A 24,352-nucleotide genomic window follows, 5' to 3' on the forward strand; every position below is an offset into this window, starting at 1 on the left:
GCAAAACAAGAGTAGATCAGGCCTGGCAATTTCTAAAACGAAATACAAGCTGAAGTAAACCTTTCAGGCCTCTTTATGTATAACAAAAAAAGGTAAGGAATTAAAAAATGTCCTATATTAAAAACCTTTTTGCTGGTCTGCAGATATATTAGTCTCATTAAATAATTTTACATTAATATGCCATTCATCATTCAAATTCCCAAAGTGTGTTGCAAACTACATATGCAGCTCTCACGTACCATTGGAATAGAGCAACTTCTAAAGTAGCACCCACGCTGCCATGTTGAACCAACCTTGGTGTTTCTTCGGGAAGAGGAGGCTGGCAAACTTCAGAGAGGGAATTTAAGGTAGGCAGAGCACAGGAACTAATGCCTCTGTGCTTGCAAAAGGTTGTGTTGTGGAAGATTGTGGCATGTGCTCTTATGATATGCATACCTGTTAAACGTTTCAGTCATGACAAACATAATTGATTGTAGGGCTTAGGGTGCACAATTTCTGGAAGTTTTGAAGGCATGGAAAAAACATTTTTCCTTTTTTTTTCCAGGGGAAAAAATGGGAATTTTGTTTAAAATAGAAATATCTGTAGTACTTACTTGCTTATCACAACTAACTTTTTTCTTCTTTAAGAGTTAAAAATGAATTATGTATAATTTACTTAGCACATAAGTACTGATTTGTGTTTGTTTGAATCAAAACTAAATTTATACTTATTTCATAATGACAGATATACCTAGTGTTAGGGATAGAGCTGCAGCTGCACACTAAGGCACTTAAGTGTATTTTTTTGCTGTTGACAATGGGGTGTGTGTGTGTGAAATACAAAATATTGACAATAGAAATCATCAATATTGTAAACTAAAATGAAAGTTAATCTTTTGGGTTCAGAAATAGTATATTAATAGACTTGACATGACACAACAATGGGGCCTTGGGACCCAGAAGAAACTCATGTCTAGAGAAACATTTTATTAATTTTAAATCAGTTGTTAATAGAAGGCATTTTGAAGGACAGCAATAACATTATTTTAAACATTACCCTAAATTGTTTCACTGTTAATTCTGAGAGAATATTTCATAAATTGCTTTGCAATCTTTTCCAAAATTCCCAACTTTTCCATAGTGGGTCTTGTAGGGGGTGGGTAATTTTTTTCTGAAAGTTTGTTTTTTTCTGAACCTTAACACTTCTAGTAAGGCTGCAGCTGAACCGTTCACATTTGCTGCTAATGTAATAGATTTGGACCTTTTGAATTTGCAGAATTCATTGGCTGTCTAAAGGACTTTTTTCTTTAGTTTGGGGAGCGGTCTAGGTTTTATCTGATGTAACCTGTTAGAGACTAAGTAATTTCCCCCAGCCACTGAGCTATGGGATATTATGGTGTGGGATTCTCTCCCATTCTCTCCTTTTGAAGCTGTTCCACTTTGTATAGAGTCCTTGGAGTGGGGTGGACTAGATCCTGGGTCTCTGACCCTCTGAAGTGGGTTTACTAACCCCCAGGCAGGAGAATAATTCTCTCTCTGGACCAGTGACTCTTCAGATATTCAACTCAAGTGGAATAACTTCAACAGGACATAGTCATTTTACAAAAATCTGGCAGGATTAGAACCCCAGGAGGTGGGAGGGGCGAGGAATTCTGGTTATGCCAACTTGGGTTCACCCATGTACATTTCTCTGTTTTTAGTCACATTGAAGGGAAAAAAATCCCCCCAAGCCCAGACCATTTGTATCAGCTATAAAGATCAGGTTTTTCACCCAGACCAGAAACTGCTTAATCTGGTTGCTGGGTTGTTAAATCTTTATTTCTCTTGGTAAGACGCATCTATATTTGTAAAATCACAGAAACTTGTCTAAGCCGTATTAATAGTTTAAAGTTTTGGAGAGCCTAAAGGAATTGTCTTTCTCATCCCTCTCCCCTCCACCTCTGCATTTGAGAGTCAAAGGATGTGCTTGGAGTTAGGAACTGAAGGAAATTTGGGGGCTGGTGACGTTTATACCCTTTGTACAAGTTTCCAAGGAAGGGTTTGATCTCTTACCAGAATTTTGTTCTTGGTAGCTTCCACTACCATCAGGTAATCCAGATTTGATTTATCCTCAACTGAATCAAAACAGTTGGATATAATGGGGCACAAGGCTATTCCTCTGCATACCAGACTCTGAATGTGACCAGTTACTGAGTGGTCATGACCCTTTTAACTTTGTGGAAAAAGGATGCTTCCTGGGCTATACTCCTTCTGGGGGAAGAAAGTTAGTGAACCCCTCTTGGAGTAGGTCAGGAGGTGGTGTCAAGGCATATGCTGGGGGCATCTTATGAAGGACCAAACTGTACCAAGCTTCTTATGCTTTGGCCATGGCTTTTATGAAGACCCATTTGGCTTAAGAATTGGAATTTGTCCTTCATGGCCCTTGCAAAGGTTTCTGATCTCCCTTTCAAGGGTTTTCAAGCCTCTTCAATCCAAAGATGGATGAGTTCCTGAGGAAACTGAAAACAGAGTAAAGAAGTTTTTTTTATAGCAGTTATTCACAGAAGCACACTCTGAAAATCAGTCTCTCCTCTATCAGAGAACAAAATGTCATAATTCCCTTTAGCAGTCTGTGTCAGGCAGAGCTGCATCCAGGCAACAGATTTGAAGGTAAGAGAACCTGCAGCAGGACTGATAAAACCAGTTCTTTCTGTTTAATTTGTCCCAACTTTTATTTTAGTATGACATGTCATTTCTTCATATGGATGGGTCCTGGAAATCATGAAATGGGGATATGCCTATAATGGCACGTGCTTTAACACCTCTTGGCTTTCTGTGCAGATTCTTAACAACTGGACAGATAGGGAGAGGGTTATTAATCTCTGTCGGGAGACAGTTTGTGGGACAGGTTCAATGTTAAGACCCTGTTCACTTTTCACCTAACTGTGCTAAAAAGCACTATAGTTGATCCCATTGGAAAAGTATGGGGTTAGGGTTAGTAGCTAATAAAACCTTTAGTGGCACATCAGTTATTCGTCATGTGGGATCAACTCTGGCCATAATCTTATTTCTCACAACTGGCAAATGTGGGGTCATGCTCAAGAACAGACAGACCTGAATTGTGTATTGAATGCCATTCTTTTGAATTGGAGGAAGGAGCTCTCCTATATGTCTTTGTCAGTTTCTTTTGGCCCCCCAAGACTCTGAAGAAAACTTACTAGGACAGAACTGAGTTGATGCTGATCTAGCCTGGGGATAGCAGCTTGATTGTCAGTATCGATACGTAATAATAGATGAAGTGCAGAAAATGGGTGACAATACCATATCAGTGAACAGCTGACAAATCTTATTGCTAAATTGGCTGGTCGTAAAGCAAGGGAGCCCCACAGCTGTCACAGGTATGTGCACTAGCTAAGGTTGCAAAACAATTTCACTTATGTATACTTTACATTTCTCTAGTTCCTCCCATCTGAGGATCTTAAAAGCCATATTTTAAAAATAAAGTTTCATCACACTTATGAGGTGTAAAGTAGCATTTCCATTTTACAGATAAGGAAACTGAGACGCAACAATGTTAGCTAACTTTGCCCAAGATCACACAGCAAGTTTATGGCAGAGCTGGGATTAGAATGCAGGGCAGAACCCCAGTCATGTTCTCTGACCACAAGACCCAGTGTTCTGGAAGGCAGAATGCCTTGCTTAGTCGATATGTACCTATACTGGTCAGAAATACTAGGGCATATTAGATTATTCTACCTAAAAGTGAACATAGAAATATTTTAAGGTGTCTTTTTTTACAAGCTTAGAAATCAGTTGTTTGGTCAGAGTTAAAGCCATTCTTTAATCAAAAGCAAGATAATTTATAGAACCTATCACACAAGCTACAAAAAATACATATTCTAATTATAGTTTGGTAGTACTGCCACCAGTTAAGGTTGTAAAATGTTTGTTTGAAAGACCCTGTTTTTAGTTGCTTATGATTTGCTCAACTTCAGCTGTTTGGACCAAAATGTTCCATACTAGATGAAGTTTCAACAAAATGGTTAAGCTATTTCTGAGAAAGGAAAAACAGTATATTTTTCTGTGACCCCTATGTTAAATTCTTAAAATGGTTTAATTAAAAAACACTACTCCCTCCATGCTTTCAAGTGGGGATTTGAAGTTTGACTGGGGGGGGGGGGTCACCTTACTACTAGGAACATGTCTTTGCTATCCAGGTGAAAATCTGCCCCAATTTGGTTAAATTGTAAGCCTCTGAAAATCTCAGTGCATATGTTCTTAGTAGAGGGTTTTTTAGGGACTGGCAGCATTAGTCTCCCAAGGATTCTGTCTCCACTGAGCATGTGCCGTACCAACATAATTTCTGCATGCAGACTGGATCATCCTTACAGAGCAACTGAGCATGTTCCAGCTTGGGGCTGTGTCACGGAGTCCCTGGGCGATGCTCTGGAACTGCTCCCCATGAAGCCAGTCAGGACTCTGGGGTAGTCGCCTTTCTGTGAGCAGCCTGTCTTCAGGACACGCAGCTCACTCAGCTTCCACCTTCCTGGGTCTGACCTCGGAGCATTCAGCATCCTCTGCCCCTCCGTGCGCTTCCCACAGCGAGTCCGCTCAGGCGGGGCTCCTGGGGAAGCCAGAGGGTCCTGCACCCCAAGTTCGCAGTCAGATGTGACTCTCAGCCAGCCAGTAAAACAGAAGGTTTATTAGACGACAGGAACATGGTCTAAACCAGAGCTTGCAGGTGCAGAGAACGGGACCCCTCAGCTGGGTCCATTTTGGGGGGTAGTGAGCCAGACAACCACGTCTGCACTTCACTCCATGTCCCAGCCAGCCCCAAACTGAAAACCCCCTCCAGCCCCTCCTCCTCTGGGCTTTGTTCCTTTCCCGGGCCAGGTGGTCACCTGATTCCTTTGTTCTCCAACCCTTAGATCTCACCTTGCAGGGGGGGAAGGGTCCAGGCCATCAGTTGCCAGGAAACAGGGTGTCGGCCATTCTCTGTGTCCAGACCCCTTCACACACCTGCCCTCTAGGGCTCTGCAATGATCATACACCCTTACTCCACCCCCTAGATACTTAAGAACTGCCTAGGGGAAACTGAGGCACCCCCACACTATTCAGAGGAAACATTAAGAACAGTCCCACTTCGTCACATCTCTCCCCCCTTCGAGATCGAACTGAGCGGGGTCACTTTAGCCGGTGACCTGGGGAAGTTCGAAGCCACCAACGTTCCCATGGATGCCCCAGCATCTCTCCCATTCCTTGGTAGGAGTTGCACCAGGCCCTTCCAGTTTCACGCCCTCCCTTAGGTCAGGGGTGGTCGATAGCACTCGAAGGCCGCATGTGGGAAGGTTTATGCAGCCCATGCCCTTTGGCCACCCCAAGAATGTCTCCCCATTGACCATCACCTTCTGCTCCCACTGGAGGTCCGGGGGGCCTGGCCCCAGGAAACTCCACACAGACATATAGGTTGGGGTCAGGAGTGGGAGCCTGTCCACATCCCCAACCATCTGGCTGACAGAGTCTATGGCCTTGGGACCCAGCAAGGGAGCTAGACACCGGGGCTTTTCCGCAGGGTCCCCTTGGTTCAAATCGCCAGCCTGCTCAAAGGCAGTGAGGTGGGCATCCACACCCCCACCCTCCTTAACCAGGGGCAGCAATTTAGTCTCGAGGTTCCCTGCGGAACTGGCCCCCCGGGATCTATCCCCACTCCCCCCGGGGAGGTCCCCATGGCCTCTCCACCCCACCACCGCCAGTTCATCCTGCTGCTGCTTCTGCAGCTCTTTCTCGGGCTCTCGCTGTCTCCCACGGTCCTCTTGCTCTCTCAGACTCAGCTCCAATCCCGTCCGTCTCGATCCCCCGATGCGGAACCCGATCGTGAAGACCCCCGTCTGGTCGGGGACAGGAGTCTTGGCGATGCCTGGCTCCCACTCCAGCTGCTCCCAGATCCTGCTATAGCCCCATTTGGGGTCAGGAATCTGTTCCTTAGAGCGGTCATCCTCCTCCAGCTGCACGATTAACTCTGCTTTGGTGAACTTTCCAACGCTCAACCCTCTCTTTTTGCACAGGGTTACAATGTCCTTCTTAAGGAGACGGTGACAGGCCATCACTCCGCTCCTCCCAAGTTGTTGTGGACTCACAGGCCCGTGTGTTCTCAGCTCCCCACGGTTTCCAGGGAGAACCCCTAGTGTGCCAGCCCTTCTCGAGGTCACCACCTCTTTGCCAGGGTCGAGCTGCAGACTCCTCCGCCCCTTGGACTGCTCGCTGCAATCCCCAGGGGAACCCTGTTACTGCACAGTCCTTCTCGCTGGTCACACACTCCCAGGGGTTAACCGCCCCCCGAAACCGCTCCTCTCTGAGCCATCAGCAGGCCTGGTCCTCGGCAATCCCCCTTCGTGTTACTGCTCCCCAGTCACTTACTGCAGGAAGCACCATCCACGGGGTGTAGTACATCCCACCGCTGCCACCAGTTGTCACGGAGTCCCTGGGCGATGCTCTGGAACTGCTCCCCATGAAGCCAGTCAGGACTCTGGGGTAGTCGCCTTTCTGTGAGCAGCCTGTCTTCAGGACACGCAGCTCACTCAGCTTCCACCTTCCTGGGTCTGACCTCGGAGCATTCAGCATCCTCTGCCCCTCCGTGCGCTTCCCACAGCGAGTCCGCTCAGGCGGGGCTCCTGGGGAAGCCAGAGGGTCCTGCACCCCAAGTTCGCAGTCAGATGTGACTCTCAGCCAGCCAGTAAAACAGAAGGTTTATTAGACGACAGGAACATGGTCTAAACCAGAGCTTGCAGGTGCAGAGAACGGGACCCCTCAGCTGGGTCCATTTTGGGGGGTAGTGAGCCAGACAACCACGTCTGCACTTCACTCCATGTCCCAGCCAGCCCCAAACTGAAAACCCCCTCCAGCCCCTCCTCCTCTGGGCTTTGTTCCTTTCCCGGGCCAGGTGGTCACCTGATTCCTTTGTTCTCCAACCCTTTAGCTCTCACCTTGCAGGGGGGGAAGGGTCCAGGCCATCAGTTGCCAGGAAACAGGGTGTCGGCCATTCTCTGTGTCCAGACTCCTGCACACACCTGCCCTCTAGGGCTCTGCAATGATCATACACCCTTACTCCACCCCCTAGATACTTAAGAACTGCCTAGGGGAAACTGAGGCACCCCCACACTATTCAGAGGAAACATTAAGAACAGTCCCACTTCGTCACAGGCTGCAAAGGCCTGGTTCCTAAAATTGCTCCTCCTGGCAGCAGAGAGCCACTCTGGTAACTGACCGTAAGGAGATACGCTGCTATGGTTTGTGCTCCCCTAGCTGGTGACCAGTTGGCATGGAGAATGAGTAGGTAGTCTGACTTGCTTGACTGTAGAGAGGTGAGGTGGGGAGGTTAGCTCTGGGGCAGGCTGCTGGTGGTGGTGGCAGCAGCGGCAATGGGAGCAGGGGTATAGAGACAGGATGGAACAGGCTGGAGATCAGGCAGATGGGGGGAGGGGCATCTGCAGGAGACAGCAGAAGTCTAGCCACTAGAACATGCTTCTCTGCAGAACCTAGATTTAGAACCCGGGACTCTTGAGTCCCAACAGTCCTCTGCTGTTGGCAGATTGCCACTGGGTTTCACCGCTAAGTGTCTTATCCTCCTATTAGGTTATATTTATGCTGCAGATAGACACCCATGGCTGGCCTGTGGCACCTGGCTAAGGCGATGCTTTAATTGTGGTGTAGATGTTCAGGTTTGGGCTAGAGCCTGGGCTTTAGGACCCTGTAAGGTGTCTCAGCCTGAACCTGGAGGTCTAAACTGCAATTAAACAGCCCCTTAGCCCAAGCCCCGCAGTCCTGAGTCTGTACAGGCCAGTGGCAGGTGTCTAATTGCAGTGTAGACATAACCATCGTGACTGAAGTCCATATGCAAGATAAGTCTATTCCTGTTACCAGTTACCCTGTTAACTGTCTGGGCTGTGGCTGTAAGGGTACCAACCTTGATATAGACCTGCATGGGAAGGAGTATGGTTCCACGTGATGGAATTTGTGTTTTTTTTTTTTAAAGCAAGAAATTACTTTTAAAAAACCGCCCTGAATTAAAAGATCTTTAATTGCAAAAGCTAGAAAACATAAGAATTTTCTGTGCAACCTTAATTTGGCCCTCTTGTGCATAAGTGTTGTGGTGCAGTAGTTAATTTATGATTACGTTCTGTTTTTCCACAGAATCCTTTCTCATTAAGTGCACAGGATGGATGGTGCTCAGGGAACAAATCAGGGTTATGTAGTGAATGAGGCTGTTTGTGGAATCTGTTGTGATATTTGAGCCTACAAATGTACCCTAATTGTAAGCTCAATTGTAAAAAGTATGTGCAAGTTCTTAAGTTGTTACAATAATCTGTAATAATAAATATTGATGGAAAATGTTTTGTTGCTTTCAGCAATGCATGTTGTAAACAGGTGCAAGAAAACCAGACAGACTAAATTAGTTCAGAGAAAAAGGCCATGTTAAAATTCAAGGATTATGTTGAAATCATATTTGGTAAAAACCAAATATGTGGAACCAAAAATTAATTGACCAAAATTGGTGTCAGATATTAGACCTAATGGGTGGACAAAATAATGAGGGGATGGGCTATTCTATCCATCACTTCCTTGTTGGGTTCTTAAAGAGAGACCTTTTTTGGGGAAAGCAGAATGGAGAGGAACAGATGAAGACTACTGAAGTGAGCTTCATCATGGCTGCCCCCTCCACCGTCTCCTAGGACCCTGAACTTTTTTTGTCCTAATCCTAAGTGATGTTCTGACCAGGATGGACCAGAGAGAGGGATCCAGATGACTTTGTTAACCACTACCAGCTGAAGCTGCAACACCACCTGAGATGAAATGGGATTGGACTTTAAAAATAGCAGCAACTCCAGCTCATCTCTGCTAACTTCTCTGTTCCACAAAAGGACCGTTATTACCATCTTTGTTACTATCTAAGGCTATGTGTACACTGGCACTTTTGTTGCTCACAGGTGTGAAAAAACACCCACCTGAATGACACAAGCTTTAGCGATGAAAAGCATTGATGTGGACAGTGCTTCATTGTCTGGAGTCATGCTCCCATCAACAAAGCTACCGCCCCTCGTTGGGCTGTTTTTATTTTGTCGGTGATAAAGAGCAGCCATACAACGCACCTTACAATGGTGTGGCTGCAGTGGCACAGTCGCACTGTTTAAGGTGTGTTGTGTAGAAATAGCCTAAGACTGTAAAACGGGGTTTTCCTTCTAAAAACACTCTCCAGCTAAAAGGATAGGGAACAAGGGATATTGTTAAAATGAGAGCCTTATTTAATGCTATGTTTTAAATGCTTTAACTATTTTTTTAAATGGTTTAAAGGATTTTAATGGTATGTTTACTATGGTATTAAGCAGGCTGAGGTCTCTGTATATCAGCTGTTCTCAAACTATGGGGCGGGCCTCCGAAGGGAAGCATGAACTGTGTACCTTTTTTTAAAGAGCTCTGGGTTCCGCCCTGGGTCTCTGGGGCTCATGCGGAAGGGACGTGCATACTTGGATAAAGGGGACAGCTGGAGCACTGCCACCTGGGCTTGGGTTCTCTCCCTCACTGGAAGGCAGCAGGGCTCCAGGTGTCAGCCCCAAGGTGGCAACAGAAGGTGGCAGAAATAAGAGTGGCAATAGGGCGCTAAATCTGCTGCAAAAAGTGATATTGATCAATATCACTTTTAACATTGCCACCCTTCTGTGCCGCTGCTGGCTCAGCGCTCCTTCAGAGCTGGATGCTGGTATATGTACTGGCAGTTGGTGGTGTAAACTACTACAGTCCCAATCAAATAAGTTTGAGAACCACTATTGACCCTACCTCATTGCAGAAATTGGAAGTTGTTCAAAAATAACTAGGCACTAGATGTTTCAAGTTGGGCAACCAAAATTAGTGGATGCTTGACCACTTCAGCCTTCTCTTGGATACTCATCTGTAAAATTGGGATAATGCCCTCTTGTCTAAGGGGTGTTGTAAAGATAAATTCACATTTTTAAATCATTCACACTCCAAAATGAGCATCATAGGAAAATCCATATTTCTGTATTGTATTCTGTGTAGAGTTTAAATGATGTTCAGTAAGTAAAGCATGGAACCATACAATGAATGACAAGGCTACAAAGAAATATTGAATAGCTAGCTCTTCAGTGGACACTGTCCATCCCATGCACTGAATGAGGTAGGCATTCTGTGGAAAAAATAGTATGTGATCCTGTAATAAAACATGTATCCTAATACATACAAGGAGGGGGAATATGGTTGCACAGACAAACTTAGTTTTGGCATGTCCTAACTTTTGAGGGTTTGATTTTGAAGCTTTAACATTATAAGAGAATGTTTTAATTCATTTTAATACTTATATTGTACAAGTGCTCAGGCACCAATGAGGATCATGGCACTGTACAAAGAGGTGGACCTGATCCCTACCCAGAAGATTTTAGTGGTTTAATGTTGATGTGGGAATTGTCTAATATTTTTTGAGTTGCTTGTCTAAGTTGTCACCTGTCCTCTAAAAGGTGAGGAGTCACAGGCGATGAAGGGTAGGACTGAGCCCAGTTTGTTGAAAATGAAGATCAGTGCATAAACTGAAAATTTAATCTTTTACTGAATGGCTTACAAGTCTGTTTTGAGAAGAAATAAAGTAAATAAGCAATTCAGAAGTCTGTGGGGAAACTCTGTTTAATATGCCTAATCAGTAACCTTTGCCTCCTAGAAATGGTTGAATCAATGAAAAAAGTGGCTGGAATGGATGTGGAGTTGACAGTGGAAGAAAGAAACCTTCTATCTGTGGCATATAAAAACGTGATTGGAGCTAGAAGAGCTTCATGGAGAATAATCAGCAGCATTGAACAGAAAGAAGAAAACAAAGGTGGAGAAGATAAACTAAAAATGATTCGGGAATATCGGCAAATGGTAAGATCTAGTTAGCGAGATAATTATATATTTCATTTTAAAATTTTCTTCTAAGGCAAAATATACCATTTGTGACTGTCTGGCCCTGGGGGCTAATGAAACCTTGTTGAGTTCCAGTGGGTTCTCAGGGAGAATACTTGGCTAAAAAAAACATTTTACTGATGGTTTAATCAAATGCAGGTTGTCTTCCTCCATCAATATTGTGATGCCTAAACACCCTCTTCCTCCTCCAAATTGCTGATATACAGGTGACATGACAGAAGCAGAAGAGAAGACTGTTTAGAATGCTCTTGTCAGAAGTTGTTCCAAATTGTGGATCTGTTTCAATTCGCGTTCTTGAGGTCTTCTGCTGTTGGTGTGCTGGAAACAAAGCAGAACTGTGATGACTTGCTAATCCAGTTGATTTGCACCAGGTGACAGTGAAGTGGGGTTTTTTGTTTTTTTTCTCTGTGAATTTTCCAGTTATTTCATAGATACAGTTGCTTTAAGGACGCTCTTGTCTCTGAAATTGAATTTTCCTCTCTGGGAGAAAATGTTTCTGCATGAATTTCAGTCTGTGACTCTTAGAGGAGCTTTAGACTTGGTGGGGTAACTTATTGACTACCAGCTGGGAAATATTGAGGCCATTTTAATATTTGGCATAGCAACACAAGGGAAGGCAAGGTGCTAGTTTGATCAGGTCTCTGTTTCCAGTCATTTTGGTTTTAGTCCTTGTACAGCAGAAGTTGTCAGTTGTGGTATTTGATCTGCTGGGATTAATGAGACATTCCGGTTCTCCTAGTCTCTCTTGTCTTTGATACTGTAGTTCTCTGCTATGCAATTTTATGAATTGACAGGGCCACTCTTGGGTGACTCTTATTTCTGAAAGGTCCTAGACAATAGTACCAGGCTCATCTACTTTGAGGACACTTGCATGTGAGGTTCCACAGCATGCCATTTTGTCCAGCATATATTTGGAGCTGTTGATGGCATAGCATCATGTAATTGGTAATAACGGAACCCAAATTATATGGAAGTGCCTTCTAAATTTTGTGACATGTTGGTGTGACACAGTGAAATTCTGTAGCAGGTTCAGGTAAATTTAAAAAAAAAAAGCCCCTTTTTTTTTTTCAAGGAAGCATGAAAATTGATACAATGTTCTTTATGGTTTTTGGTATTACATTCTATTTTATGCTGCATACTTTATTTTTTGGCATGTCATAAACTTTTGGTAGACAGTTGAACATATTAACCAAATACTATGTCATCACTAACACACACACCCTCCCCTGCAAAGGGTGTGTTTTCACCACAAGATAACTAAAACATGTTAGTTTTTCTGCAGTAAAAGCATAGAGGAGACAAGACACTTATTTTACTGTGAGGTAAACTAGGTCAGGGTTATAGTGCTGATCTTGCCTACTTACCTCATGATAAAATCTTTGATTTGGAAGTGCCTGTAGTAATCCAATATCCTTTCTATGCTTGATTATTGTAAAGTGTTCAGTGTATGCATGTTTTGGCCTGATTCAGTAACTGGATGGTCAGGAAACATACAGGGGAACACTGGCAATAGTTAAGTTACTTGGCAAATTCTGGGTTACAAACAATGATGTATGCTACATCAAGGAGTATTGTTCTGAGAAGTACTTAGCATGGGTCTTGCTGTCACCTCCCAAGGCATCCCATTAGGGATGTCTAAAACAGATGGGACTAGAGCACTTCTACATGCACTTGCATGTTCCGCGTGCCCACCAGAACTCAAAATCTGGTTATGTGGAGATGAGAGGAGAGAGACATGATCATAACTTTCTTTGCATCCTTGCTCATGTCCATTCCAGTGTGGTGGTGTGTGCATGTGCTCCGTGTACTGCCATCAGAAAGTTTTTCCCTCTATGGAATCTGTTGCGTCGGCTCTGGTGCCCCCTGGAGTCGTGCCCATATAGTGACTCTCGCTCTGCTTGCTTTAAGTGCTTGGGGGAGTCCCACCTCTTGGAGCACTGCAGGATTTGTAAGGGGTTCAAACCCCATACCAAAAAGGACAGGGACTAGAGATCCAAATTCCTTTTTATGGAGGTGGCTCTCCATCTGGCCTTGGAGCCAAGTCATGCTGACTTGACACTGTGTATCTCTAACCTGGTGAGAAGTGCACTGGCTTCTGAGAGACAGGCAGTATAGCTCAGCTTCTTCAACACTGAGGAAGGATTCCACGTCCCAGGACACTGCACCAACAGACCTTTCCAATACAGAGGCGGTCTACCCCGCACCAGGACATGCTGCACAGATCTCAGTTTCCGATGTGGAGGAAGAAGCAAAGAAAAACAGATGGAGTGCTCCCTAACTCCGAGACCCGCTCGTGACAGGAAGCTGGCAGAATGAGGCCTGTGTCAGGCCACTTGGACTCAACAGCTGTCAGCCTAGTACCATTGATTCCGGCCCAGGAAAGGGTCCTGTTGAGTCAGTACTGTTGGACTCTCCTCCGAGGGAGAGCCATCGGACTGCAGCCCTGGTGCTTCCATCCACACCAGAGGTGTTTGAGGCAGCAAGGGAGCTACTATGCCTCCTGTGCTGTCATCCCGCACCAGGCATGAACAGGCACCAGAGATGAATGACTATGGCACCGAGGCCTCACAAGGCAGGGAAAACCAGCAATGATGACAATGCACCTGTTGCCTACCTCTTGGCACTGCTCTTGGGCGACTCTTCGCAGTCGGACTCTGATGCGGAATCTTACACCTCCCACAGGAGCTCAGACTACTCTGACCACTGATACCTGACAGCTGATATGGGCCAAGAGTTCTGACCAATGGCCTGACCAGCACAGTGGCAAAAACTGGTGCAATGGCCTTTCTGGAATCCCTGGGCCTTCCTTCTGGTCCAAGGGTCTCAGTCAATGAGATTTTACTCCATTGTGTTGGAGCATACAGCTCCCCCAGCACTTCCTTTGGTATGGGAGTCAGGACCTGGTACCAAGCCTGGCACTGAACTTCAGGACCCGGCACTGTGGGATCCTTCAGCTGCTGAAGGACAGGAACAGGGCCCTGTACCTGTCCTAACATCCTCCTTATGGGGTGATAGTGGGGACTTCATTTGTGCCTGCTCAGGATGATTAAAGGGCACCCCAGGAACTCCTCAGGAAAGTAGCCCAAAACCTGGGGATCCAGGTGGAGGAAATCTTGGAAGCCTCCCATGCCCTGGTTTACATCTTGGCCCCTTTGGGACCATCGCGAGTGGCTTTGCCTCTGAATGGTGCCATTCTAGAACTCGTTAAGGCACTGTGGCAGACTCCAGCATCCTTGCAACCTACTGCAAAGAGGGGTGGAGAAAAGAGATTTTGTTCCCCCAAAGGGGTTTGAGTACTTATACACCCATCCGTCTCCAGGGTTGCTAGTGCTGTCAGTGGTAAACAGACAAGAAGCAGAGACAGCAAGGATCTAACCCCAGGGCCAAGGATGCCAAGAAGCTGTATCCTTTTTGGCAGAAAGATCTACTCCACTGGGGGGGGCTCCAACTTCAAATCACCAACCAACAGATGCTCCTGAGCCACTATGACTTTAAGTCCTGGGGCACAATGACTAAGTTCAAGGAGTTCCTGCTACAGGAATCTAGTGCCGAGTTCTTGGCTCTAGTTGAGTAGGCCAGAGCAGTGGCAAAAGTGTACTTGCAAGCAGCATTGGTTGTGATGGACTCTGCTGCACAAACCATGGCTTTGGAAGGAGGAGCTCATGGCTTCTCATATGGAGAAGCTCATGGCTACAGGCCTCGGGCCTCCCATATGAAGTGCAGCAGACTATCGAGGGCCTCCCTTTCGAGAGCGTGTGTCTCTCTTTTCAGAGAAGACAGACTTGAGCTCCGCAGCTTAAAGGATCCACCCTAAAGTCGCTAGGACTATACACTCTAGCCCCATCAAGGAAGCACTTTTAAACCCCAGCCATTGCCCTGTTTCTACTAGCCTCAGTCAAGGCAGGATTACAGTACGAGGCGGAGTATGAGCTATAAGAGGACGCTGCCTCCCCAGTCCTTGTCTACCCTCAGGGCTGGCCCCACCACACATTTGGCTGGGTCTGAGCATGCCTTTTAAGGGTACATCCAAGGACGTTGTACCAGGACAATGTCTGGATCCACCTTCCCCAGTTTTTGTGGACCTGTTATCCCACTTTTATTGGGTGTGGGCCCGTATCACCTCAGACTGCTAGGTGCTATGCACATAGGATATCCCCTGCAGTTCAGTTCTCCCTTCCTCCCTGTCCCTCTTCAGGGACCCTTCTCATGAGCAACTTCTAATCCAGGAAGTGCGAATGCATCTGCAAGTGGGAGTAGTAGAGGTGGTTTCTCTGGAGCTAAGGGGCAAGGGGTTTTACTCCTGTTTCCTAATCTTGAATGCCAAAAGGAGTCTCAAACCTGGACTTGCGAAACTTCAACAGATTCATGCAGAAGCAGAAGTTCCGTATGATTTTCTTGGCCTCCATTATCCCTTTGCTGGATTCAGGGGACTGGTATGCCACCCTCTACTGGAACACTTTATTTTCATATCTCAATCTTCCAAGGTCACAGGAGATTCCTCCAATTCATTGTGAATCAGGTACCAATGCTCACATTTGACCTGCCAGCAGCCCCATGGGTATTCACAAAGTGCATTGCAGTTGTTGCAGCTTTCCTAAGGAAACAAAGGGTTTAGATATGTCCTTACCTCGTTAACTGGCTGATCGGAAGTCAGACTAGGGCCCAGGTGGAGGCATACATATGGCTAGTACTGTCAACCTTCCAGAGGTTAGGCCTGTTGATAAACATGCAGAAATCAGCACTGTCCCCATCCAAATGATAGTATCCAAGTCCTTGACTTGATCCAGGCCAGAGCCTTTCTTCCAGAAGCCTGGTCCCAGGCCCTGGGTTCCATTGTAGAGAGCCTCAGAAACCAACCCATCAACACAGCAAGAAACTGCCTGAAACTCCTGGGGCATATGGCATCATGCACTTACATAGTGAAACAAGTGAGGTTGTGACTCAGACCTCTTCAGATCTGGCTAGCATTAGTGTACTGACCCTGCCGGGATCGCTTGGACATGGCAGTCACGCGCGCACCGCCGCGCGCCCCCCCCCCCCCCCCCATCACCACCCTCCGATGCTGGCTGGAGCCGGAGACAGTATGTTTGGGTGTCCCATTCTTGAAACTGCAGCTGTCAATATCTCTAGTCTGTGATGCTTCCATGCTCATTTGGGGGGGTCCTCAGAATCCAGGGCCTCTGGTCCCAGGTGGCGCTCACTACATATCAGTGTGAGGGAACTTGGGCAGTGCACCTTGCCTGCCAAATGTTCCAATCCCACCTGCAAGGCAAATGTGCATCAGTGCTTACAATATGACAGTGATGTTCTATATAAACAGACAGGGTGGAGCACACGCCTCTCACCTATGCCAAGAAGCTCTCTGCCTGTGGGAATTGTGCATATCCTACTCAATCCACCTCGAAGTCTTCTACCTCCCATGGGCACAGAACAAAGTAGTGGATTGCCTCAGCAGATCTTTCTCCAGTCACAAATGGTCCATCTACTGTGATGTCGTGAAGGTCATTTTCCAGAGGTGGGGGACTCAGGATAGACGTGTTCATGACCAGGCACAACAGAAACTGTCTGCAGTTCTGTTCCTTTTGCAATCAGTCTAGCTCAGGGACACACTTCCCCTCCCTTGGAGAAGCTATCTCTACTATGCATTCCCCCATTCCTCTCATACACAAGGTCCTTCTGAAGGTCAGAGAGGAAGGAATGAACCTGATCTTGATAACCCCAGACTGGCCTTACCAACACTGGTTCACCACCTTTCTGGATCTCTCGGTGAAAACACCAATTGCTCTACCTCTGTTTCTGGATCTCCTCTCCCAGGATCGCTGTCTCCTACTTTATCCGAACTTCAAGTCCCTCCATCTCACAGACTGTGGGGGATGAGGATGAGAGGTTTGGGGTGCAGGAGGGTGCTCCATGCTGGGATCAAGGGGTTTGGAGAGCACAAGGTGGATCAGGGCTGGGGTTGGGTATAGGTGTGGGGGAAAGGCTCAGTGGTGCAGGAATGGGGGAATGCATAATAGAGAAAAGGAGTACTTGTGGCACCTTAGAGACTAACCAATTTATTTGAGCATAAGCTTTTGTGAGCTACAGTTCACTTCATCGGATGCATACTGTGGAAAGTATAGAAAATCTTTTTATACACACAAAGCATGAAAAAATGGGTGTTTACCACTACAAAAGGTTTTCTCTCCCCCCACCCCACTCTCCTGCTGGTAATAGCTTATCTAAAGTGATCACTCTCCTTACAGTGTGTATGATAATCAAGGTGGGCCATTTCCAGCACAAATCCAGGGTTTAAAAAGAACATCTGAGGAGTGAGTGGGAGGGGGAAACAAGGGGAAATTGTCTTCTGTATTTAGCTATTCTTCCCCACTAAGTAGTGGACCTTCATAGAATCATAGATTAAGGTTGGAAGAGACCTTCAGAGGTCATCTAGTTCAACCCCCTGCTCAAAGCAGGACCACCCCCAGCTAAATTATCCCAGCCAGGGCTTTGTCAAGCTGGGCCTTAAAAAGAAACTTTTTGAGGATGGAGATTCCACCACCTCCCTAGGTAACCCATTCCAGTGCTTCACCACCCTCCTAGTGAAATATTGTTTCCTAATATCCAACCTAGACCTCCCCCACTGCAACTTGAGACAATTGCTCCTTGTTCTGTCATCTGCCACCACTGAGAACAGTCTAGCTCCATCCTCTTTGGAACCCCGCTTCAGGTAATTGAAGGCTGCTATGAAATCCTCCCTCACTCTTCTCTTCTGCAGACAAAATAGGCCCAGTTCCCACTCTGCTTGATACCAGCTGCCAACTAGACATTGAGCCGTTGATCACTACCCATTGAGTGTGACGATCTAGCCAGCTTTCTATCCATGTTTATAGTCCATTATCCAATCCATACTACTTTAACTTGCTGACATGCATACTGTGGGAGACCATATCAAAAGCTTTGCTAAAGTCAAGGTATATCATGTCCACCGCTTCCCCATATCCACAGAGCCAGTTATCTCATAGAAGACAATCTGGTTGGTCAGGCATGACTTTCCCTTGGTGAATCCATATTGACTGTTCCTGATCATCTTCCTCTCCTCCAAGTGTTTCAAAATGGATTCCTTTAGAACCTGCTGCATGATTTTTCCAGGGACCGAGGTGAGGCTGACCGGTCTGTAGTTCCCTGTATTCTCTTCCTTCCCTTTAAAGATGGGCACTATATTTGCCTTTTTCCAATCGTCCAGCATCTCCCCTGATTGCCTGAAGTTTTCAAAGATAATGGCTCTGCAATCACATCAACTACCTCAGCGCCCTCAGATGCATTGCATCTGGCCCCATGGACTTGTGCATGTCTAGCTTTTCTAAATAGTCCTTAAGCTGTTCTTTCACCACTGAGGACTACTCACCTCCTTCCTATACTGTACTGCCCAGTGCAGCAGTCTGGGAGCTGACCTTGTCTGTAAAGACTGAGGCAGAAAAAAGCATTGAGTACTTCAGCTTTTTCCACATCATCTGTCACTAGGTTGCCTCCCCCATTCAGTAAGGGTCCCACACTTTCCCTGGCTACCACCTTGTTGCAAACATACCTGTAGAAACCCTTCACGTCCCTTGCTAGCTGCAACTCCAGTTGTGCTTTGGCCTTCCTGATTATACTCCTGCATGCTTGAGCAGTATTTTTATACTCCTCCTCAGTTATATGTCCAGGTTTCTACTTCTTGTAAGCTTCCTTTTTGTGTTTAAGCTCTCTGAAGATTTCTCTGTTAAGCCAAACTGGTTGTCTGCCATATGTGCAGAAAGAATAGCAAATAGGGATGGTTTGTTCCTGCACCCTCAATAAGGCTTTTTTAAAGTACATTCAGCTCTCCTGGACTCCTCCTTCTCTCCTCTTCCCCCCCCCCCCCCCCATTAGCCTCCCAGGGGATCCTGCCCAACAATTCCCTGAGAGAGTCAGTCTGCTTTTCTGAAGTCCAGGGTCTGCATTCTGCTGCTCTACTTTCTTCCTTTTGTCAGGATCCTGAACTCGACCATCTCATGGTCACTGCTCTCCAGGTTGCCACCCACTTCTACTTTCCTTACCAATTCTTCCCTGTTTGTGAGCAGCAGGTCAAGAGGATCATGGCCCCTAGTTGGTTCCTCCAGCATTTGCACCAGGAAGTTCTCCCCAACACACTTCAGAAACTTCCTGGATTGTCTCTGCACTGTTGTTCCTCTCCCAGCAGGTGTCAGGGTGATTGAAGTCCCCTCTGAGATCTAGGGCCCGTGATCTGGAAACTTCTGTTAGTTGTCCAAAGAAAGCCTTATCCTCCTGGTCTGGTGGTCTATAGCAGACGCCCACCACAACATCACCCTTATTGCTCTCGCATCTAAACTTAACTCAAAGACTCTCAACAGGCTTTTCTCCAGTTTCATACTGGAGCTCTGAGCAATCGTACTGCTCTCTTACATACAGTGCAACTCCTCCACCTTTTCTCCCCTGCCTGTCTTTCCTGAACAGTTTATACCCATCCACACCGTTGCTCCAGTCATGTGAGTTGCCCCGCCAAGTCTGTTGTTCCAATCACATCATAGTTCCTTGACTGTGCCAGGACTTCCAGTTCTTTCTGCTTGTTTCCCAGGCTTCTTACATTCATGTACAGGCACCTAAGATAGCTAGCCAATTGCCCTGCTTTCTCAGTATGAATCTGGAGGCCTCCCCTGTTGTACTCTCCTCCTTGTGTTTCCTCCCAGTATCCCACTTACCCCAGGGCTCCATCCCCTGGTGAACCTAGTTTAAAGCTCTCCTCACTAGGTTAGCAAGCCTGCTTGTGGAGATGCTTTTCCCTTTCTTTATTGGGAAAATCCCATCTCTTCCTAGCAATCCTTCCTGGAACAACATCCCATGGTCAAAGAATCCAAAGCCCTTTCTACCTGTGCAACCACAACCTCCACAATTAGATGGTCCCTACCTGGGCCTTTTCCTTCAATAGGGAGGATGGACAAGAACACGACTTGCACCTCAAACTCCTTTATCCTTCTTCCCAGAGTCAGTAGTCTGCAGTGACCCGCTTAAGGTCATTCTTGGCAGTATCATTGGTGCCCACGTGGAGAAGTAGGAAGGGGTAGAGGTCAAAGGGCTTGATCGGTCTTGGCAGACACTCAGTCACATCCTCAATTCTAGCTATAGGCGAACAGCTGAGTTTCCTGGTCTAGATGGCAGATTGATGACTGTTTTTCCCCCCCCCTTAGGTGGGAGTCCCCGACCACCACCACCCATCCCCTCTTCTTGGGAGGGGTGGTCATGGAACCCCCATCCCTAGGACAATGCTTTCCATGCCTTTCAGTCGATGGGGTCTCCTTCTGATCCCTTCCCTCAGATGACTCTTCCAAATCATTCTCCACCATAGTACCTGTGCAGAGAGCCTTAAAGTGAGCTGTATCTCACGAAAGCTCATGCTCAAATAAATTGGTTAGTCTCTAAGGTGCCACAAGTACTCCTTTTCTTTTTGCGAATACAGACTAACACGGCTGTTACTCTGAAACCTTTATTACCTCTGTCTGCACTGGGGCATGAATTCTCCTCTTTCTTCTTCTGAAGGTCACATGCTGCCTAATTTCTTCTGTTCTGCACTGCCCTCTCTGATTCTTCAGCATGCTGTGCCTGCAGTACCAAATGCTGACTTCTATCCAGAAAGTCTTAATTTTCTCTGATGCAAGGACCTAGGGGTTACAGTGGATGAGAGGCTGGATATGAGTTGACAGTGTGCCCTTGTTGCCAAGAAGGCTAACGGCATTTTGGGCTGTACAAGTAGGAGCATTGCCAGCAGATCGAGGGACGTGATCATTCCCCTCTATTCAGCATTGGTGAGGCCTCATCTGGAATACTGTGTCCAGTTTTGGGCCCCACACCATACAAGAAGGATATGGGAAAAATTGGAGAGAGTCCAGTGGAGGGCAACAAAAATGATTAGGGGGCTGAAGCACATGACTTATGAGGGGAGGCTGAGGGAACTGGGATTATTTAGTCTGCAGAAGAGAAGAATGAGCGGGGATTTGGTAGCTGCTTTCAACTACCTGAAAGGGGGTTCCAAAGAGGATGTATCTAGACCAGTGCTTCTCAAGCAATCTGATGTGGGGGACCGACAGTTTTTTTCCCCAATGTGCACGCAGACAGGCAGCCGATGGCTCATGGACTGGCACCAGTCCGCGGACCACCACTTTGAGTAGCACTGATCTAGACTGTTCTCAGTGGTCCAGATTACAGAACAAGGAGTAATGGTCTCAAGGAGTGTGGTGAAGCACTGGAACGGATTACCTAGGGAGGTGGTGGAATCTACTTCCTTAAAGGTTTTTAAGGTCAGGCTTGACAAAGGCCTGGCTGGGATTTAGTTGGTGTTGGCCCTACTTTGAGCAGTGGGTTGGACCAGAAGACCTCCTGAGGTCCCTTCCAACCCTGATATGCTATGATTCAATGCAGGGTTGGTACTTAAGTCTATCTAGTCCTTTAACCTTATCTTCCAGTGTGGAGGCCAGCTTGCACTTCATACAGAAGAAGTTGCTTCTATCCTCTGGGAGAGAGACAAATATGGCACATCCTGTGCAGGTCACTACAGCTGATCGCTCACTATCCATATTGTCTTCCTTCTAAAAGCCTCTTCAGATGTTGTATTTACTGCTCACAGAAGCCTGCACTTCCCTTTATTTTTGGTAGGTGTGACTCCTCTTGTGCCTTAACCTTTCTGATTTTGTCCCTTCATGCTTGCCACTACTCTATAGTATTCATCTTTAGCAATTTGTCCATGTTTCCACTTTTTGTAAGATTCCTTTGAGTTTCAGGGTACTACAGAGCTCTCGATGGAGCCATATTGGGTCCTTATTACAGTTCTTCCTGTCTTTGCTATTGTATCTTTTTACTGTCTTTGAGAAACTGCCAGCTCTCCTGAACTCTTATTTTTCCTTAGTTTTTTCTTCCCATAGGACCTTGCGTACAAGTTCTGAGTTAACATCTCTTCGAGTGCTTGCTCATGTCGATTCCATTCTAGGTGTGCGTACCCACGTGTACAGTTGTTGGAGACATTTGCCTTAGCGGTATCTGTAGGGCCCGCTGTTGCACCCTCTGGAATGCTGCGCTCATGTGGCAGTATATCAGGCACCCATGGCCCTACGCCCTCTCAGTTCCTTCTTACCGCCTGTGATGGTTGGAGTGCCTGGTCTTGCTTAGCCAGAGCATTAGTGGTTCTTCACTGTTCTGATTTGTTCTACTTGTTATTTAGTCAGTGATTAGTTAGCTGTTAAGTGTTTTAGTAGTAGTTATTCCTGGAGTGGGATATGCCCCGCTCCATGTTCTTAGTGCGGCCGGTCGATGCCTATCAGTGACCATCACGAGAGTTGGCTGAAGGTCCTGGGGAGTCCCATCGAAAAGACAAGTGCCAGATCTGCAAAAACTTGTCCACTGACTCAGAAAGAGCAGGACATTTGGCTAAGGGCCCTCCTTATGGAGGCTGCTCTGTGCCCTGCATTGGAGCCCTCATGCTCAGACTCCATACACAGTACTTTGGCGTCGGCATGCAGTGCATCGCCGGCACCAGGATCCACCCAGCACGATTCTCCCTCGTCAGTACCGAAGTCTGGTCTGCAGGCACCATGCAAGGAAACTTCGGCCTTGTACCTGCAATGAAGGCTCTCGGGGGTACCACTGTGGTCAAACCCCCTAGCCCAGCCAGGGACCCAACTCCCGGGAGCGATAGGAAATTCCAGCCCATTGCAGGGCTGTCTGTACCTGAGGTGGGGGCTGGCAGCCAAAGAACAATTAGGCTCACTGGCACTGCAGACCCCTGGCCACATGGTGGATCCTGGCAAGATACCAGCTCAGACGACCAAGCTGGTGATGGGACTACCCCTAAAGACAGTGGAACATCCCCGGACTGCAGGTGTCATTCCCCTTCACCACAGCCAAGGACCCCAGTACTGCAACACCAGTTTTAAGTGATGTCACCAGTCATCTCCTCCACCTGCCCAGCTGGGTCCTTCCAGTGACAAAGGCAGACAAAAGCAGTCATTTTGAGGGTGCACCCAAGGACGACACCCTATTACTCTCCTGAGCAGTTCCCTGTCATCCTCAACCGCCTTCACCCTCTCCAGTCGGCCTGGTCCCATATCACCTCGGACCGCTGGGTGCTTAACACAGTCTCGTTGGGCTATACTCTGCATTTTGTAGCCGACCAACCCTTCCCTTCCCCGTCCCTGTCCCTCTTCAGGGACCCTTCTCACGAGCAACTCCTCGTTCAGGAGGTCAAAAAGCTCCTGAACCTAGGGGTAGTGGAAGAGGTTCTGCAAGACCTGGAAGGAAGAGGATTTTAAAGGCAAAAGGGGACCTCAGACCTATCCTAGATCTGTATCCTCTCAACAAGTCTCTCAAAGTTGAAGTTTTTGTATGGTCTCTTTGGATCCGGGAGACTGGTACATCGCCCTCGATTTTAAAGGATGCATACTTCCATATTCCTGGGGCACTGGCTTTTCCTCTATTTCACGTTGGGCCGGCGCTATTTCCAGTTTACGGCAATGCCCTTTGGTCTCTTTTCGGCCCTGAGAGTGTTCACCAAGTGTATAGTGTCAGTGGCCACTTACCTGCGATGTCAGGGGGTCCAAATCTACCTGTACCTCAACAACTGGTGGTTAAGGGGCCAGTCCTCCTCCTATCAGGTGCAAAGGCATCTCAATCTGGTCTGTTTCACCTGCCGTGACCTGGGCCTAATAAACAACAATAAGTCAACCCTTACCCCAGTGCAATGTATGGAATTCATTAGAGTGGTACTCGACTCCACTCGAGCCAGAGCCTTCCTACCCAAGACTCTGTTCTGAGGAGTAGTGGATCTCATCTTGTCTCTGCATGCCCGCCTGCTCACCACCGCCCACACATGCCTGAGACTGTTGGGCCACATGATAGCATGCACTTACATGGTCTGGCTGGCGTTGGTCTATGTCCCCAGCCGATACAGTATGGAGAGGGTGATCAGGATTCTGGACAGTGTACTGTTGTCCCTTACCTGATGGGAAGACCCGGTGTTGGTGCTGGAGGGAGTCCCCTTCATGACCTCAGTCTCATCAGTGACTCATCACCAACACTTCAGACCTGGGTTGGGGAGCCCACCTGGGCGATCTCAGTACTCAAGGCTGTTGGTCCAGTCACGATCGGTCGCTGCACCAATAACATCAGGGAACTCGGGGCAGTTTACGTAGCCTGCCAAGCTTTTCAGACGTGCATACAAGGCACGGCAGTTCAGTTCCTAACAGACAACACAGCCACGGTCTTCTATATCGACAGATGGCAGGGGAGCCAGGTCATCCGCCTTCTGTCAAGAAGTGCTCTGGGATTTCTGGCCTCCACCAGAGCCGCCTTCCTGGCCAAATGGAAGTGATTTCATTTGCTGGATGGCGAATAAGGGGGTCTGTCGCGAGAGAGCCCCATTGCT

At 47.1% G+C, this 24,352-nt stretch overlaps 1 protein-coding gene across 2 annotated transcripts in view; it reads left to right on the top strand.

Annotated features, from left to right (window-relative positions):
* Positions 1-24,352, top strand: part of YWHAE (tyrosine 3-monooxygenase/tryptophan 5-monooxygenase activation protein epsilon) — a 60,587-nt gene that overhangs the window by 9,439 nt on the left and 26,796 nt on the right. For both annotated transcript variants that reach the window (XM_075120672.1, XM_048824268.2), the window contains exon 2: positions 10,682-10,881. In XM_075120672.1, the coding sequence (XP_074976773.1) occupies positions 10,682-10,881 (200 nt within the window). The remainder of the gene's footprint in view (positions 1-10,681; positions 10,882-24,352) is intronic.

Source organism: Caretta caretta, chromosome 17 (genome assembly GCF_965140235.1).
Source record: "Caretta caretta isolate rCarCar2 chromosome 17, rCarCar1.hap1, whole genome shotgun sequence".
NCBI lineage: Eukaryota > Metazoa > Chordata > Testudines > Cheloniidae > Caretta > Caretta caretta.